The 16,339-nt window shown below is 35.8% G+C and overlaps 1 protein-coding gene across 3 annotated transcripts in view; it reads left to right on the top strand.

Moving 5' to 3' along the window:
• Vinc (vinculin) overlaps window positions 1-16,339 on the top strand; it is a 274,672-nt gene that overhangs the window by 234,136 nt on the left and 24,197 nt on the right. For 2 of the 3 annotated variants that reach the window (XM_090408245.1, XM_090408247.1), the window contains 2 exons: window positions 578-668; window positions 15,021-15,059. In XM_090408245.1, the coding sequence (XP_090264371.1) occupies window positions 578-668; window positions 15,021-15,059 (130 nt within the window). The remainder of the gene's footprint in view (window positions 1-577; window positions 669-15,020; window positions 15,060-16,339) is intronic. The other variant, XM_090408246.1, reaches the window with a different exon arrangement.

Below are 16,339 nucleotides of genomic sequence, written 5' to 3' on the forward strand. Positions count from 1 at the left end.
AAATAGTTAGATAGAATTAATGACAGTCACTCTTCCAGCTATTTATAATTCATTTACATAATCAGTAAACTAACTTTTACTTACTCTTATTCATTACATCGGTTGCTGTTCTTTGGAACAATTTTTCCTTAATATTTATTTTGTAAACTGTAATATACATTTATATAGAATGTGATTGGGTTTAGACTTTCTTCCTCTCCTCGTATGTGTGTGTGTGTGTATATATATATATGCATGCACAATTCTAGTGCTACTAAAGGTTCATCAACCATTTATGTTTGGGATAACTTCAAAACAGTTTTCTTAACTATTTGTAGTTTGGGTTCATAAATGTTCATAAAAATAATTACATTTTTATTACAACATTTTAGAAATATAATATAAATAAGATATAATAAACTTTTATTATATCTTATTTAATAAAAGTGTGATTGGAAAAGCAACTCGCTAATAATAGTACTGTTTCTTTTTAAATTTTATCTGAAAGTTCTATAATTTTCATATATAGTAACTTACATTAAGTTTTTAGTCAAAAGGTAATTTGTCTGAAATATTTCTGATGATGTATTACTTTCAGAATATTCTTCAAGTGTGTGAACGTATTCCAACAATTGGTACTCAGCTGCGTATTCTTTCAACAGTAAAAGCAACAATGCTTGGTGCACAAGGTAATATTCCCAGCATAGATTCAGTTTTATATCATGAAAAGTTGGCTGTATTTGGAATTAGAAAATTCCTCAGTTATCATGCTAACTATATTGTAATATAATCACACACAGGTGTATTCACAATAAAATTAGTCACCTGTTGCAAAATATTAACTTTGTTAAATAAATTATTGGATTATATTTTATTAAAATTGAGAAAGTTTTGTTCCTGTTTTGTTAGGATATATATAGTTGCAAAAATTTATTATGTGTTTATAATTATATCATTCTTCTTTAATTAGCTAATTATTGCATATTATTATTAAGTAAATGCTGTTACTGCATAAATGTAATTTCTTTAGTTCTCAGTTATTATGTCAGTGATTATTTTTATAGAAAATAGGTATTGTTTGAACAAATAGTTACATCTATATGTAATAGAGATGCAACTGATTTCTCAATATTATAAAAAATGCTACTGTAATGTGCTTCATAAATGCTTTCATCTCGTGACTTCTATCTGCACCAGAAGTATAATTCATCATTTGTCAGGAATGGCACTTCATGTCTCAGTGTAGTAATAGTAGTAGTGCAGAATCAGTACACATTCTTTTGATCTAAAAGGCAAGGCCCTGATCTTATGCCAGATTCCAAGTTTAGGTATACAGGTAATTCCTGACTTATTATAATTATATATATATATATATATATATATATATATATATAATTTGTTTGAAACTGGTGAGAGAGTGTGTAATAAATGCTTTGATACAAGATTGGAAAATATAAATATCAGTGATAATATTGAAAGTGTGGTGGCAGAAGTTCAGGAGAATGTAGAAGACCTGAATAAAGAAATTACGCTCTTGCATGTAGTTCTTCACAGGAAAAAGCATGAGATTGAAAGGCTGCAGAAATGGCAAGAGATCAGTCAAACTGAAAACAGAAAAATACAAGAGGCACAAAGCAAATAATTACTTATGATGGTATGATAAGGGGAGTTCTTCATGAAAGCGCTACAAAATCTTGTTTCCCTGTTGCAAAAATTAATAATATTGGTAATGCAGAAAGTGAAGCCAAAAGAATTAATTGTTTTGGCTAGAACCAGTGATCTGAGAGATGAGAAATATTGTGTGAGGGAGGATATCAAAAAGTTGAAAGAAGAAGCAAAAAGGAAGAGCAACAGGGTGAAGTTTGGAGTCTGCTGCCATGCTATGATAGAGACAAACTGAGAAAAGAACAGTGATAGCTAATGAATAAATATGCATGTTATATGGAAGGAATGATGTAGAGTTTGTGGGCCTATGGCCTGAGTTTGATGGATGGAAAGATTTATGCAATGCTGATGGATGCACTTAAATAGATTCAGAGTTAGGTGTCTGGAGAGAGCTTTATTCACTAAGAGTGTGGAAGCGCAAAGTCAGGAAAACTAAAGCAATTAGGGAAGATGCAGATGAGTGTGTGTGTGAAACGGCACCATTGAAGTGAATCAGTGTGTAAATGAAAAAAGAATGTAGAATCTAGTCTCTCAGGAGGCAACAATATTGAATGGTGTAGCCAATTCAGAATGTAAAGGTGGTTGGGGACCTACAGGGATGCTACAGTTTCTATATACTAATGCTAGAAGCATCAGGAATAAGAGGGAAGTGTTTTGGGGACCTACATTTAGTTAGTGCAGCCTCACCAAAAGTTATAGGCATTAGTGATGACTTGGCTAACCACAGATAGCACAGTTACAGGGATAGAATATGAAGGATTTAGTATTTTCAGGGAGGATAGAGTAGACAGGAGAGGGGTTGGGCTATGATAGCAGATGAATTACAGCCAAAAGATTATGAATTAGTCAGGCAGATGGCAGTCTTTTGAGTCAATCTGGTGTGAGATTAATGCCAATAGGACAAAATATAAAACTGGTTTGCTGCTATACATCAGGGATAATGTGGAAGATACATTAGCAGATTAATACAATGAGTGCAAGTCGAGTAATTATTATGAGAGCCTTCAACTTCAGAGATATATATTAGGAGGAAAGATCACATGGCAGGAAAGAAATGGAATTTATACACTTAGTGAGAAATAATTACTTGAACCAAAATGTGACAGAGGGGACTCAGGATATGAGAGTGTTGGATCTTATTATAGGTTCAGAAGACATCTTCATAACTAAGGTGGCTATACAGGAAAACCTCGCTTAACACAAATTCGATATGTGCGATAATCAGTTAACGTGATTGAGTGAAACGATACTATTTCCCTCTTTAAATGAGTGACTAATCAGTTGACGCAATTTTTTTTACGTTAGGCGAAATTTTTTGTCACCAGTCTGCAGTGAGCGGAAAAGCTGGAAGACATTAAGAGACATGAAAATAGTGCTAGTAATACAATGATTGTGGGAGACCTGGGATACAGCAAGTCTACGGTTTGGACTATAGTAAATAAGAGCAAAGAATACAAAGAGCAAGGAAAAGTTGCTACTGCTTCTTTAAAAAAGCAGATCACCCAAAACAGAAGCCATTTAATGATCGATATGGAGTGTCTTCTATCACTCTGGATTGAGGATTATAATAAAAAAAGAATACCTCTTAGTACAGGGAATATTCAGGCATAATCTCTCTATATTTTTACCTAATTAAAAGAGACCAAATTTCAAGAGGAATGTGAAAGCTTTTCTGCGAGTTTAGAATGGTTTGACTGTTTAAAAATTGAACTGAACTGCATAATGTAAGAATAACTGGGGAATCTGCTAGTGCTGAAGTTTCTGTGGCCAAGTTTCCTAAAGAATTGTAAAGGATAATTAGGAGGGTGATTATGACGATCGGCAAATATTCAGCGTTGTCAAAATTGGTCTCTTTTGGAAGCATATGCCAACAAAAACTTTCCTAGCTAAAACTGAAGTATCTCAACTAGAATACAAAGTATCTAAAGATCGTCTTATTCTTTTATAAGGAGGCAATGCAGAAGATGACTTTAAACTCACGCCTATGTTATTTTATCATGCGCAAAATCCAAGATCTAATATTACTTAAGAAATCAGCAATTGGAAAAGATCTTGGATTTAATGAACTGGATAATGAAGATGTGACAGACTTGCTCGATTCCCATTTAGAACAGTTAAGCGAGAATGATCTCCTTCAACTAGAAGAACAGTGTGCATATGAAGAAGAAGAAGATAAGGAATGTGAATAAGAGAATGTTACTACTAAGAAGCTAACTGCAAAAGAACTTGAGGTAGTTTTCAATCACATTGAATATGCTAAGGAAATTTTATTTGATGCCGATCCTGATATGGAACGAAGCCTCAAAGTCTGCTGAAATCGTGATAAAGTAATTGCCAGCTATCGCAAATTGCATGACAAGATGAAAAAGTTGAGCACAATTCAAACATCTTTACTTAATTTTTTTGTAAAAAAAGGTAGCTCAATCAAATGTTTAGATATTAAATAAAAATTTAAGCATTTGATTTTTTATTAACTTTGATGACTTTATCCTGGGGTGCTTAAGGGTCAAAGCTGTATAACTGTGAGGGGACCTCCACATAGCCTTTAAAGGAATGCGGAGAACCGACCAGGGCTTCTGACCTAATGTCCAATCCTCATCTTCTCGTGGTGCACCCTATTGGGTATCTACTTGGATACTGAATGAACGAGGATGGGCTGACAATTTGGGATTTAGCCGACCAAATTGTATTCTTATTGGTTAAACCAAAATAAAAAATGATGATACAACATGACAAAATTTCATGACGGCTGGGGCATCGCCCGGTTAAACAAGGCCCCCGTTGTTTTCGCCAGGGAACCAGGGCGAACAGCGAAAAGTCAGCTACTGGAACAAATCTGAAAACAAACCCCAACTCAACATCACCAGAGTTAAAGATCGGTACTATCAACGTAAGAAGCCTGAATGGCAAAGAAATGGAGCTAGATGAGGAATTAGATAAGTACCAGATTGACATAATAGGGGTGACTGAAACAAAAAAGACCAAAACTGGTGAGATCTTTCTGAGCAATAAATACAAAATGTTATATTCAGGCAATGAGAATCAAGGAAAAGAAGGAGTAGCCATAGTATTCAACACAAAATACGAGGCTAATCTTCTTGAATGGCAGTCAGTCTCAAGTAGAGTAATGTGGGTAAATATGAGAATGGGGAACTAGACAATGAGACTTATTTGTGCCTGTGGTCCCACAGAAGGTTCTACTAAAGTAGAAGTGGAGGAATTTTTTGAGGCTTTAGAAAAAGCAACTGACACAATGAAAAAGGAAAAGTTGGTCCTTGTTGGGGATTTAAATAGCAGAGTAGGAAATGATTGTGAGACATACAAAAATATTTTTGGAAAATTTGGAGAAAAGAGCAAAGCTAATAATAATGGCAAACATCTGTTGGATTTCTGCTCAGGACATGGACTGATTATTACTAACACCATGTTCCAACATAAATATGTGCACAAATCCACGTGGAGAGAAGAGGCTAGGAATAAGAAAAGTCTTATTGACTATGTTATTGTTGATAGTGATGTTTTCTCCCTGGTGCAGGACACCAGAGTGTATACAGAGGATTTGAAATTGGAAGTGATCACCATTTAGTCTTGAGCAGGATAAAATTGAATTTCATATTCAAAAGAATAACATGTAAGAAAGTTTTAAAGCGAATAAAAGTTGAGCAGCTCTTAGATGTGAACTGTAGACTAAAATACACAAAGATTATTGAAGAAAAAATGAAAGAGTTCGAGAACAGGAATCAAATCTTGGAGATTCAGTGGCAAACTCTGAAGAAAACATTGATTGATTCTGCCAGAGAGGCATGTGGTGAGGTTGTCTGCAAGGATAAAAAAATCCGAACTCTCTGTGGACACAGGAAGTTAAAGAGGCAGTGAAGGAAAAGAAGAAAGCATATCAAAAGTTCCTGTCAAATAAGTCAGCTTGTGCTCTTAGAGAATATAGAGACAAATGCAAGAATGCTGAACACTGTGTAAAACTAGCTAAACAAAAGTCATGGGAGGACTTTGGCAAGAATATAGAAAATAAATATTAAGAAGGTGGCAAAATATTCTGGAGGTTGTGGAAAAAGCTTAGGAATGGAGGAAAGAGTGCTGTATAAGGAGTTAGAGATGATAAAGGTGACATGAAAACGGGAGAAAAAGATATCCTTGAAGTATGGAGTAATATCTTTGAAAAACTGCTAAATGAAACAAGCAGTGATGACAGCACAGTGGTGAAAAACACTGACCAGGCATGCAGTCAGGAATATATATCCATACTTGAAGTAGAAAAAGCCATCAAAGGCTTGAAATGTGGAAAGGCAGCAGGAGTAGATGATATTCGACCAGAAATGGTGAAGTATGGTGGTATAAGAGTCATACAGTGGCTGACTGCATAGTTCGGAAAGCTTGGACAGAGGGACGAATTCCCGATGATTGGAGTAGAGCTCTCATAGTACCCATATATAAAAAGGGAAATAAAACTGAATGTGAGAATTACAGAGGTATTTCCCTACCGAGTGTTCCTGGCAAGATCTATGCAAGTATACTTGAGAAACGGTTGAGAAGAATTGCAGAAGAAAAGCTTGGTGAAGAACAAGCTGGATTCAGGCCAAATAGAGGCTGTCAGGATCAGATCTTCACTTTACGACAAATAGTCGAGAAAGCATGGGAATATAACAAAGATCTGTATTTAAGTTTTGTCGATTTGGAAAAGGCATATGACAAGGTGCCAAGAGAGAAGCTATTCAATATGCTACAGTTATACGGTGTCGATGGGGCATTATATCAAGCAATACTTAGTCTTTATTTGAGTTGTAAGTTAGCAGTTAGAATTGAAAGAAGTACAGGAAGATGGTTTAATGTTAAATCTGGTGTGAGACAAGGATGTACATTATCCCCTCTGTTATTCATTATCTATATGGATCACATTATGAAGGAAAGTGGTATTAAACATGATATCAAAATTGGAGATATTAATGTCAGCTCTTTGCAGATGATGTTATACTTCTAAATAAATCCGCTACAAGTCTGCAAGATTCTCTGACTAAATTGAATGGCTGTTGTAATAGATATGGTGTGAAGGTCAGCAATAAAAAGGCAAAGACAATGAAAATAGACAGAATCATTGAAAATGTCAACTGTGTTGTGAATGGAGAACCTGTGGAACAAGTAAAACATTTCAGCTACTTAGGCACGATTTTTACTGAAGATGGTAAATTAAATATAGAAATAGACAACAGAATCAGCAAAGCTGGTATGGTGGGAAGTCAATTGAATAAATTCATATGGAATAAGAGAGAAATTAGTCAGAACACTAAATTAGCTGTATACAAGACAGTGTTCAAACCAATTTTAACTTATGGATCTGAGAGCTGGGTCAGAAGTAAAACACTTGACCAAAGACTGGAGCCCACAGATATGAGATTCCTGAGAAAAATTATAGGTGTGAACAGATGGCATCAATGGCAATATCATATTAAAAACGAAGATATTAGGAAAGAACTTGACATTGTCAGCATCCAGGAATGTGTTAGGAAAGCTAATCTCAGGTGGTATGGTCACTTAAACAGAATGGGCGAGGAAAGGTTAGCAAAGCAAGTGTTCTCTGCCAGGTTGGCAGCAAAATGACCCAGAGGAAGACCAAGATATAGGTGGATTGATACGGTACAAAGTGCCTTAGACGATAGAAATATAAGATCTGCTAATGTTGGAGTCTTGACAAGTAACAGACTGATTTGGAGGAAAATTGTAGATAGGAAGTTATTAATGATGTAATTTTTTTCATGTAGTACTATCATATCCTGTACACCCCTTGAGGGTACATGGCAGGAATTTGATGATGATGATGACTTTATCCTCTAATATAGCTTATACTGTAATTTTTTTTACCAAATTTATGCCAACTGATTGACGAATTATAATAATTTCTATTGTTTATTGGATTTGCTTAATACGATTTCGCTTAGCACACATTAACTGATGGATTAATTAATCGCGTTAAGTGAGGTTTTCCTGTATTACCTCCAATTGGGGGAAGTGATCATGTAGTCTTGACTTGGGGAGAAGGTAACAAAACATGGGAATTCCAGTTAAGAAGAGGTATATACAGTGTGCTCATTAAATAATGAGACAACAATTACATCAAAAAAAGCTATATTTGGAATTGTCAGTTATACAGATTCAAATTCAAACTCTACCCATTGTTTACATCTTTCATACAGGTGTTCAAAGGGATGATGGAACCTTCTTCAGTGTCTGGGTCACACCACATTGAATGTCCTCAATGTTGCTCAACCTCTCCCCTTTCAAGACACACTTCATCTTTGGAAAGAGAAAAAAAAGTCTGTAGGAGCCAAAGCTGGTGAATAGGGGGAGCAGGGGGGGGTGATCACATAGATTGACTTTGAAGTCAGAAACTGCTTCACAGGCAGTGCACAGAACATGGGCACGTTGTTGCTGTTGTGGAACAGTTCTTTCCTGACACATTGCATACAGGCATACAGATGTTGCATTACTCCTAAATAATACTGACTGTTCACGGTGGTGCCCTCAGGAACAAATTCACAGTGGATAATTCCAGCAGCATCAACAAAAATGTCTTGACACGTCATTTTAGCAACCTGACTTTCTTCTGTTAGGGAGAAGACATTCCATGCTCTGGCATTCTGTTTCCAGATCAAACTGAAAACATCAACTTTCATCATTGGTGACGGTTCTTTGCAACACAGCACAATCCTGATCAACTGCATGGATGAAATTTTGAAAACATGCAACCCAGTGCTCTCTCTCTCTCTGTGTTCATGTGTCAATGTGTGCAGCACAAACCTCGAACAAATCTGACCATTTCCATACCAACACCAAGCTGTACAGCGAGCAGTCTAGTGGTTATTCACCTGCCATGGGCAACAATTTCCCTAGCTTCTACCACATGTTCATTTGTCTGTGCAGAAGGTGGCTGTCCACAGTGTGGTTCATCCTCTAGGGATCCCTTCCGTATTGAACACCTGTGCATAGCTCAGACAGTCATCGCCATAAACTTTCTTTAGGTCTTGGTACACTTCTGTAGAGTTTTTTTTTTTTACAATTTACAGTAAAATTTACGGTAAATTTTATCACAGCTCTTTGCTCCATGACGTAACTTGTGACATGCTCCTTACACACTCTTACTTCAATGGTTGGTACACGAAAACTGCTGCATTACCCTACTCGAAAGTTTCACCTGCGATTACAACACACTCTAGCAGTCAAAACTATAAACATGTTTGTTACTTTTAAGGGCTGTCCTGTAAAAAATCAATCTCATTACTTAATAGGCGCACTGTGTATATGTTGAACTATAAGGCAGGTGATTTTGATACACTTAGGAGGCAGCTTGAAGCACTACCATGGCACAAAGATTTGCATGGGAAGGATGTTCAGAGTATATGGGGGATAGTAAAGGGATATTTACAAGAAGCAATAATACATTGTATACTCAAGGTCAGGAGAGTAAATTGGGTAGGATTTAGATGGATGAGTAGTGTCATTAAGCATGAGCTTCAAAAAAAGAAAATGTTATGGAGGGTATATAGGGAAAAAGATGACCAGCTAACTCATGAACAATACAAGGATTAGGCAAGAAAGGTGATCAGCATGAAAAGTAAGGCAAAATAAGATTATGAAAAGAAATTAGCTGAAGAGATGAAAGGAAATCCCAAAGATTTTGTTATGTTTCAAGTAGAAGGAAGAATAACTATGGAAAGATAATTTTAATGAGTGCTAATATATCCTTCTGAAATCATCTATTATCCAAGTGAAAATATTATTATAACAGAGGTGAGAGGGACTGATGTGAAAACATAGGTTGATGAATTAGTTACTTAGGATATTCTGCAATATTCTAAGTAACTCTAATTCATCAACCTCTGTTCACACAGTGTAATAATAACTTATTCTATTATTCGCTGACAATGTAGTATTAATATCTCATTCCCCTGAACACTTATAATCAATGCTGAATGACATAAGCCAAAACTGCCAAAAAATTGGATTGGAAATACATCTGGACAAAACAAGATGAATGAAAAACGAATACTGTAAAGATTATACAATCACTCTAGAATCCCATACCTTTTCGAAAAAGTTCAAGATCACATTTACCTTGGACAGTCTATAAAAATGAATAATGACATATCATTTCGAAAAAGTTCAAGATCACATTTACCTTGGACAGTCTATAAAAATGAATAATGACATATCAAATGAAATAGCAAGAGGAAAAAGAGCTGCTTGGGTGCCTTCGACAAAATAAAATAAACAGTTACCAACCAAAACATAGATATAGAAATAAGAGCCCATCTTTTCAATAGTCACATCCTACCAGCATTAACTTATGGTAGTGAAACATGGAACACAACTTTAAAAGAAGAACAAAGCTTAATTAACAACTCAATGTGCAATAAAAAGAAGAATGTGCAGCATAAATAAAATAGACCATTTAAGACACACAGAAATCATGAAATCTACTCAAATATGTAATAAAAGCATCTTAGAAATTATGGATACAACTACCATGTTAGAGTAAAATTTCAGTAAACCAAATAATCGCTCAAAATCAAAAAGTTTGTTTTATGTTAAACTGAAGTTTTACTCTAACACAGTCTTCATAATTTCTAAGATGCTTTTATTACATATTTGAGTCAAGACTTCTTATTATTTATATTCCACATAATAATTATTACGTGGAATTTCCACATTTTGCAAACCCCCCCCCTCCTCAAGTCAAGACCACATGATCAGTTTCCCCAATTGGAGCCAATGTCCATAAGTAAGGAGCCACCTTAGTTATGGACAGGTCTTCTGATCCTATAACCAGATCCAACACTCTCATACACCAAGTCCCCTTCTGCCACATTCTGATGCAAGTAATTATTTCTCAGTAAGCATATAAATTCCATTTTTTTTCTGCCATGTTATTTTGGCTCCTTCCAATATATGTCTCTGAAGTTGAAGTCCCACATAATAATTATTCAATTCGCTCATTGTGCTAATCTACTGATGCATGTCCTCCACATTATCCCTGGCCTATAGCTGCAACCAGTTTTATATTTTGTCCTGTTGGCTTTAATCTCATACCATATTGACTTTCATACCATCTTCCTGACTGACTCCTAATTTTGTTGGCTGCAATTCATCTGCTATCATCAGCAGCAGCCCCTTGTCCTATCTACTCTATCTTCCCTGAAAATATTAAATTCATCACATTTTGCCACTGTAACTATATCATGTCCTGTTAGCCAAGTCATCACTAATGCCTATAACTTTTGTCGAGGTTTCACTGACTAATGTGAAAAAGTCCTCCCCTCTTAGTTTTTTAATGCTGCCAGCTTGCCATTCCTCTTCTGCATCTCTCTATGCATAAGTATTTTATGTCTGTAGAATTGCATGTTCACACGGACAGTTTGCCTGTTCTGAGGGAGAAAAATCTGACTTTCTTGGCGAAAAAGCCCTCTACCTCTGTATGAGATCGACTAACTCACAATTTAATTGAAAATGGCCAGATAAAGGGCCTCACATTGTAAATGGGATTCAAACTTGGTCTTTTCAACTAAAGGACTCTTCTATGCCAACAGCTATGATAGCTCCTTTAATTAAATTGATAAAATATAATATTTATCATGAGCAGTCATAAATAAAATTGTACTGTTTATTGACTTGAAAAATCAAAAAAAGTTGTCGATGATTTTTTTTTTTTTTCTGTTGTTCAAATTCTGATTTTTATCTTCTCATTATACATAGGCTACAAAATGTTTTAAATTATGTTGAAAACTTTTTTTTGGCAGCCCCCCCCCCCCCCTCCCCCTCCAGAAAAATTCAATCTATTGTCAGTAAAGAGACTAAATCAGTTTGAAATTAAGTGATAGAAAATATAGACATTCATGCCTTTAAATTCTCAATTTGATTTCGATCAATACAAAAAAAATAATAAATAACTTTTTCGTAAGTGGGAATTTTATCATTTTAAATTTCCTTACTAAACTTTTCAGGGTGACAGTATAACAGCTCTTTAGGAACTTTTCCAATTTTTTTTCAGCTGGCTTAGATAGTCAGTTGATCTCTGACACAGGCAAGTTGGAATATTTGCTCTGTACCTCAAGAAAATCAACCAAAGATCTTGTGCTATTTCAGATAATAACATGTAGTGTTAGGGACTATGAGATGGCATTAGTTGTCTCATACTCCTCCTTCCTATGACTATGAAATCATTGTGGTCTTGGACCTACCTTCAATGACAGTGAAGGATAGAGATTGGCTGCTTGCCTACCAGTCTTCAAAAGGATAGTTATGGCTAAAAGCGATTCAATTATTTTTTCTGGGGAATAAAAAGGCATTGGCATATAGAGGAGAAGGAGGATTTGCTAAATCCTTCTCTATCCCTTCAATGCCTTTGATCTGTCTCCTGTATACAAGAAAACCTTGTTAACATAAGATAAGTTGATGTAATTTATAAGCTGAAGTAAATCCCATTCTCCTGCCTACAAGTTTTGTATTCAGTTGGCAAGTGAAAATAGCAGAATAACTTGAGTTTGTTTATTTTGAAATAGGGTTCATTTTTTTATTTCAGTATAAAATGGAGCTTCATTGGCTATTTACTACAAAATTTACAAAAAAAAAAAAAAAAAAAAAAAAGTGACTCATTCTTTTTGGGTCTCTGAAATGTTTCTGACTTTTTAAAATTTTGTGACTTGATGTCAGCCATAATAAATTTTTGACCTATACACTGCATTTTTGTCGGGTCAGAGGATTAGTCTTAGATCGCAGTATGGTGGCTGCTCTTCTAAGCACGAAACCCAGAGCACTACCTAGGTCATCTGTGGACGATTTGGTGCCAGCACGTCACACCTGAATGGTGCGGCATAGGAAGCAGTGACTGCATAGTCTCAATGTCTGCTTTGATGCTTCTGTTCTAGTGGCCTCATCGTCAGAGCGATTGCACCATAACAGTACGAAAGCAACTCTGGCTAGTGCTGCCTTTCAATGCGCAAGGCATGAACGGTATATTGCAGTGGCTAGATGGGATTCTGACTTAGAGGCATTTGGTCATCATCCCACATCTAAGGGACTAAAGGCATTCAGTTTGAGATGTACGTGAAGCATGACATGGCCATGCATCTAGCCAACTGTGGCCTCTTGCATTTTCAGCCATAAGGGCAGTGATGGAGTCCGACACCTCACTAACGTCAGGTCAGCAGTCAAACTTGCACCTTTCTGTTTCTTTTATTGTTTACCAAGCACATTATCAAGATCCTTTTAATTAATTTAGCTTACATACTAACTTATAGCTAACTTAATCTAACTTATTCCTAATAGCTATGATCCCACCTACTCCTAAGGATGAATACTATTTTCATCTTTATATATAGATTTCAGAGTAACTCATTTGTGACTGGTTCATCCCGTCGATTCCAACAACCCAATGTAACGAGATCACGATCGCTAGAGAGTCAGACAAGAAGATTCCCAACAGTTGCTGTGCTGGGGTAGGGTGTTTAGAGTTCAATGGAGTGTACTCCATTGAACTCCACCTCCTCAAAAATCTAATGATGGTCGCTAGATAGTCAAATTCCCTACGATAGCTCGGCATGTAGGTGCATGGGTGGGGTGAAAAGTTCCCATGTTTCTAAGAGTAGCACTCTGCATTCTCTCTATGGGATCCTCAAAGAGGCGTGATGGACCTGGCCTTCCAAACAGCCTTAAAGAACTGTGACTGAACCAGGGCTCTAAACCACACATCTAGGTTGCGTCCACCTCAAGGAGAGTCATGTCCACTCCTGCCGTATATCCTCAACCTTGACTGATATTTTTTCACTTAAACATTCATATCACTGGTCAGAAAGCACAATGGTAATAACACCTGATCAAAGCCCATCAAGCTGCTTTGTTTTAATTAGACAGTTGCCTGCATGCTGCGTAGCTGAGGTAGTTGAGGCAGTTGAGACCAGCATCAGGGCTCAACCGTTCCATCACTGTCCAGTAATGGAACGGTTGAGCCCTGATGCTGGTCTGGGCTCAACATTCCATCACTGGACAGTTTTGCCTGTCCCAGTGCAGTGTCATACCCGCTTCTGACCCCAGTCGGACCGGCCCAATCCTCAAAGCCAATCCTTGTCCCAAGGTTACAGATCTGTCTTGCCAACTTCCCTTACCTACATTACTCTATCAACTAGAGGCAGTTCACCTTAGAGATCTGCTGCAGATAAGTAGGTTTGTTGAAAATGTATGTTATTTTAATATACATATAAAACAGTGTAATCATTATTTTTATATTAGCTGTTAGAATGTTGCAATATGAATGTTGAATGTTGAATTTTGCTAACTGATTTATGCTTTATGATTTATTTATAATTTATGCTTGTATTATCTGGTACTATTCTGCTTTTTTGAAATTAACAAAACTTTCAAAATTTTCTACAGCATATGCTTTACATACAATAGAAATTCATTATAAAGAAATTCTCAAAGCTTAAATTTTGTGTGGCTCCTACACACAAAAGGGTTTTGTAAACCTGTACTACATTTGTGCCATGTGCAGTTGGTGTTAGTTTCAGATCTTTTGTTTTGTATTTGAAATATGTTTTTATACTTTACTGAAAGCATTAATGGCTTATCATAGGATATAAAAATGGCTCCCTCTCTCTCTCTCTCTCTCTCTCCCCCCCCCCCCCCTTTAGAAGTATCTGATTTTTATATCTCTATTCTATTTCAGACATCTTTAATGTGTATGAATTTAGAATTCATTACTCATGGTTCACAATTAACAGTATATTTCTTGTTATCTCTATGTTGGTTGCAGTGTATTTTTATTTACATCACTTTTCTTTTTTTCTTTTTTTTCCTCCCAGAAGAACTGATTTTCAAGTCTGTTTTAGATATTTATTCAGAAAGTAGTTTTATAAGCTGCTTTTGTGGTTTAATCAAGTAACAGATTATTACATCCTGATTAGAAATCAGATCACTATTATCACCTAAGAGAGAATAGTACTACACCAGTATATTTTTGTTGCTTAGAGGTTCTTTAAAATTTCATATATCTGTCATTGTAATGCAGAATACAAAATTTTCAATGAAATTCACATTACTAATCAGTGGGATTGAAAATTTTGTTACATTATAGAACTTCAGGAAAATTTCCAGTATTAATTATATCGTATTTTAAATAATTTTATCATTCATGAATTTTATATGGTCATTTGACTAGTGACTGTTACTGATCTTTTCATCTTTGCTTATAAATTCTAAATTTATCATGTGTAATTTCATTATAATGAGTTTCTGCTATATACTAACACTAATAATTTTGCTGCAGCCCTATCATGCTTTACTGCTTCTTTAAATAATAAAGCTGTTTCTTTCAGTACGAATCCAAGTAGCAGATGGCAGTGAATTTGTGAGAGGTAAATATGCATAGATTTCTTAGTGTGCTAAATTGCATTTCTTTGCTTGATGATCTGTGGTGTCTCTCAATGCTGTGCTGTTTCTTTGCTATAACACTTTTTGCATTTTCTTTTAAAATTTTTAAACTGTTAAATTATCTTTATTAATATCCTTTGTACATTTTTACAAAGGATTTTGGATAAAAATTTATATTTTTAAAGTTCAGTTACACACACACAAAAAAGGAATTTACTATTTCAGAATATATAGTGATTAATCAGAATTTAAATATAAGTTTTGGAACTATTAACTTGATATTTGGAAAAACAATAATGCAATACTGCAAGAATAGCCACAATATTGTACTTCTCATCAATTCATTATCGCATTCTTAATCTAAAAGAAAAGAGTTACTTGTTAAGCATTTCAACAAAATCAGAATCATTTATTATCATCATCCCAAGACCCCATGGAGTAACAGACTCATCAAGGAGATCCCTTTTGTCATACACACAGCTCATCATACCATGCCTTAAACACATTCGAATTCTTTGCAGACACCAGCTCTCAGGCAATGCATTCCAAACATTCGCAACTCTCCATGCAAAAAAACCTGCTTCTCACTCCCTTACTCATACCCTCATTATACAATTTCCAGGGACGACCTCTTGTTCTCCTCCAAATCTACCACCATTTTATGAAAAACCTCTTCAACATTAATCCTGTAACAACCCCTTACCAACTTGTACATCTGGATGCCTCTGGACCCTCTCCAACATCTCCTTGTCCTTTTGAAAACCAGGCGACCAAATTTTTCCATATAATCAGAGCCTTATACGATGGAACCAGACTTAATTCTTCTGGGATATTGCTCCTCCATACACAACTTGTTGATACCTATCAGACAGCCAATTTCCAATCCAATGCACTAGTCTGATATCCAACCCCATCTGCTCTAGTTTGACTATCAACTTGTCATGTGGTAATCTATCAAGAGCCTTTGCAAAGTCTAGTTATGCTAATGTGTATCCATCTCCCACGTCCAATGTTGCTGTTACCCTACTGTAATAAGTAGATTACTAAACCATGAACTCCCTTTAGCAAATCCATGCCATCCATCAAAGATAATACCATTGTTGTCAACCTAATTCTGAATCTGGATTCTCACCAGTCTTTCCAACACTTTAACTACACCTGACACATAGATCGGCCTATAATTTGATGCTTGACTTCTGTCATCTCCTTTATGAAGTGGCTTGCCTTCCTTCCACACCTTTGGAACTTGACCCAATGTAAGACT

This window comes from Typopeltis vanoorti, chromosome 18 (assembly GCF_054136105.1).
Source record: "Typopeltis vanoorti isolate ZY-2024b chromosome 18, IOZ_Tvanoo_1.0, whole genome shotgun sequence".
Lineage (NCBI taxonomy): Eukaryota > Metazoa > Arthropoda > Arachnida > Uropygi > Thelyphonidae > Typopeltis > Typopeltis vanoorti.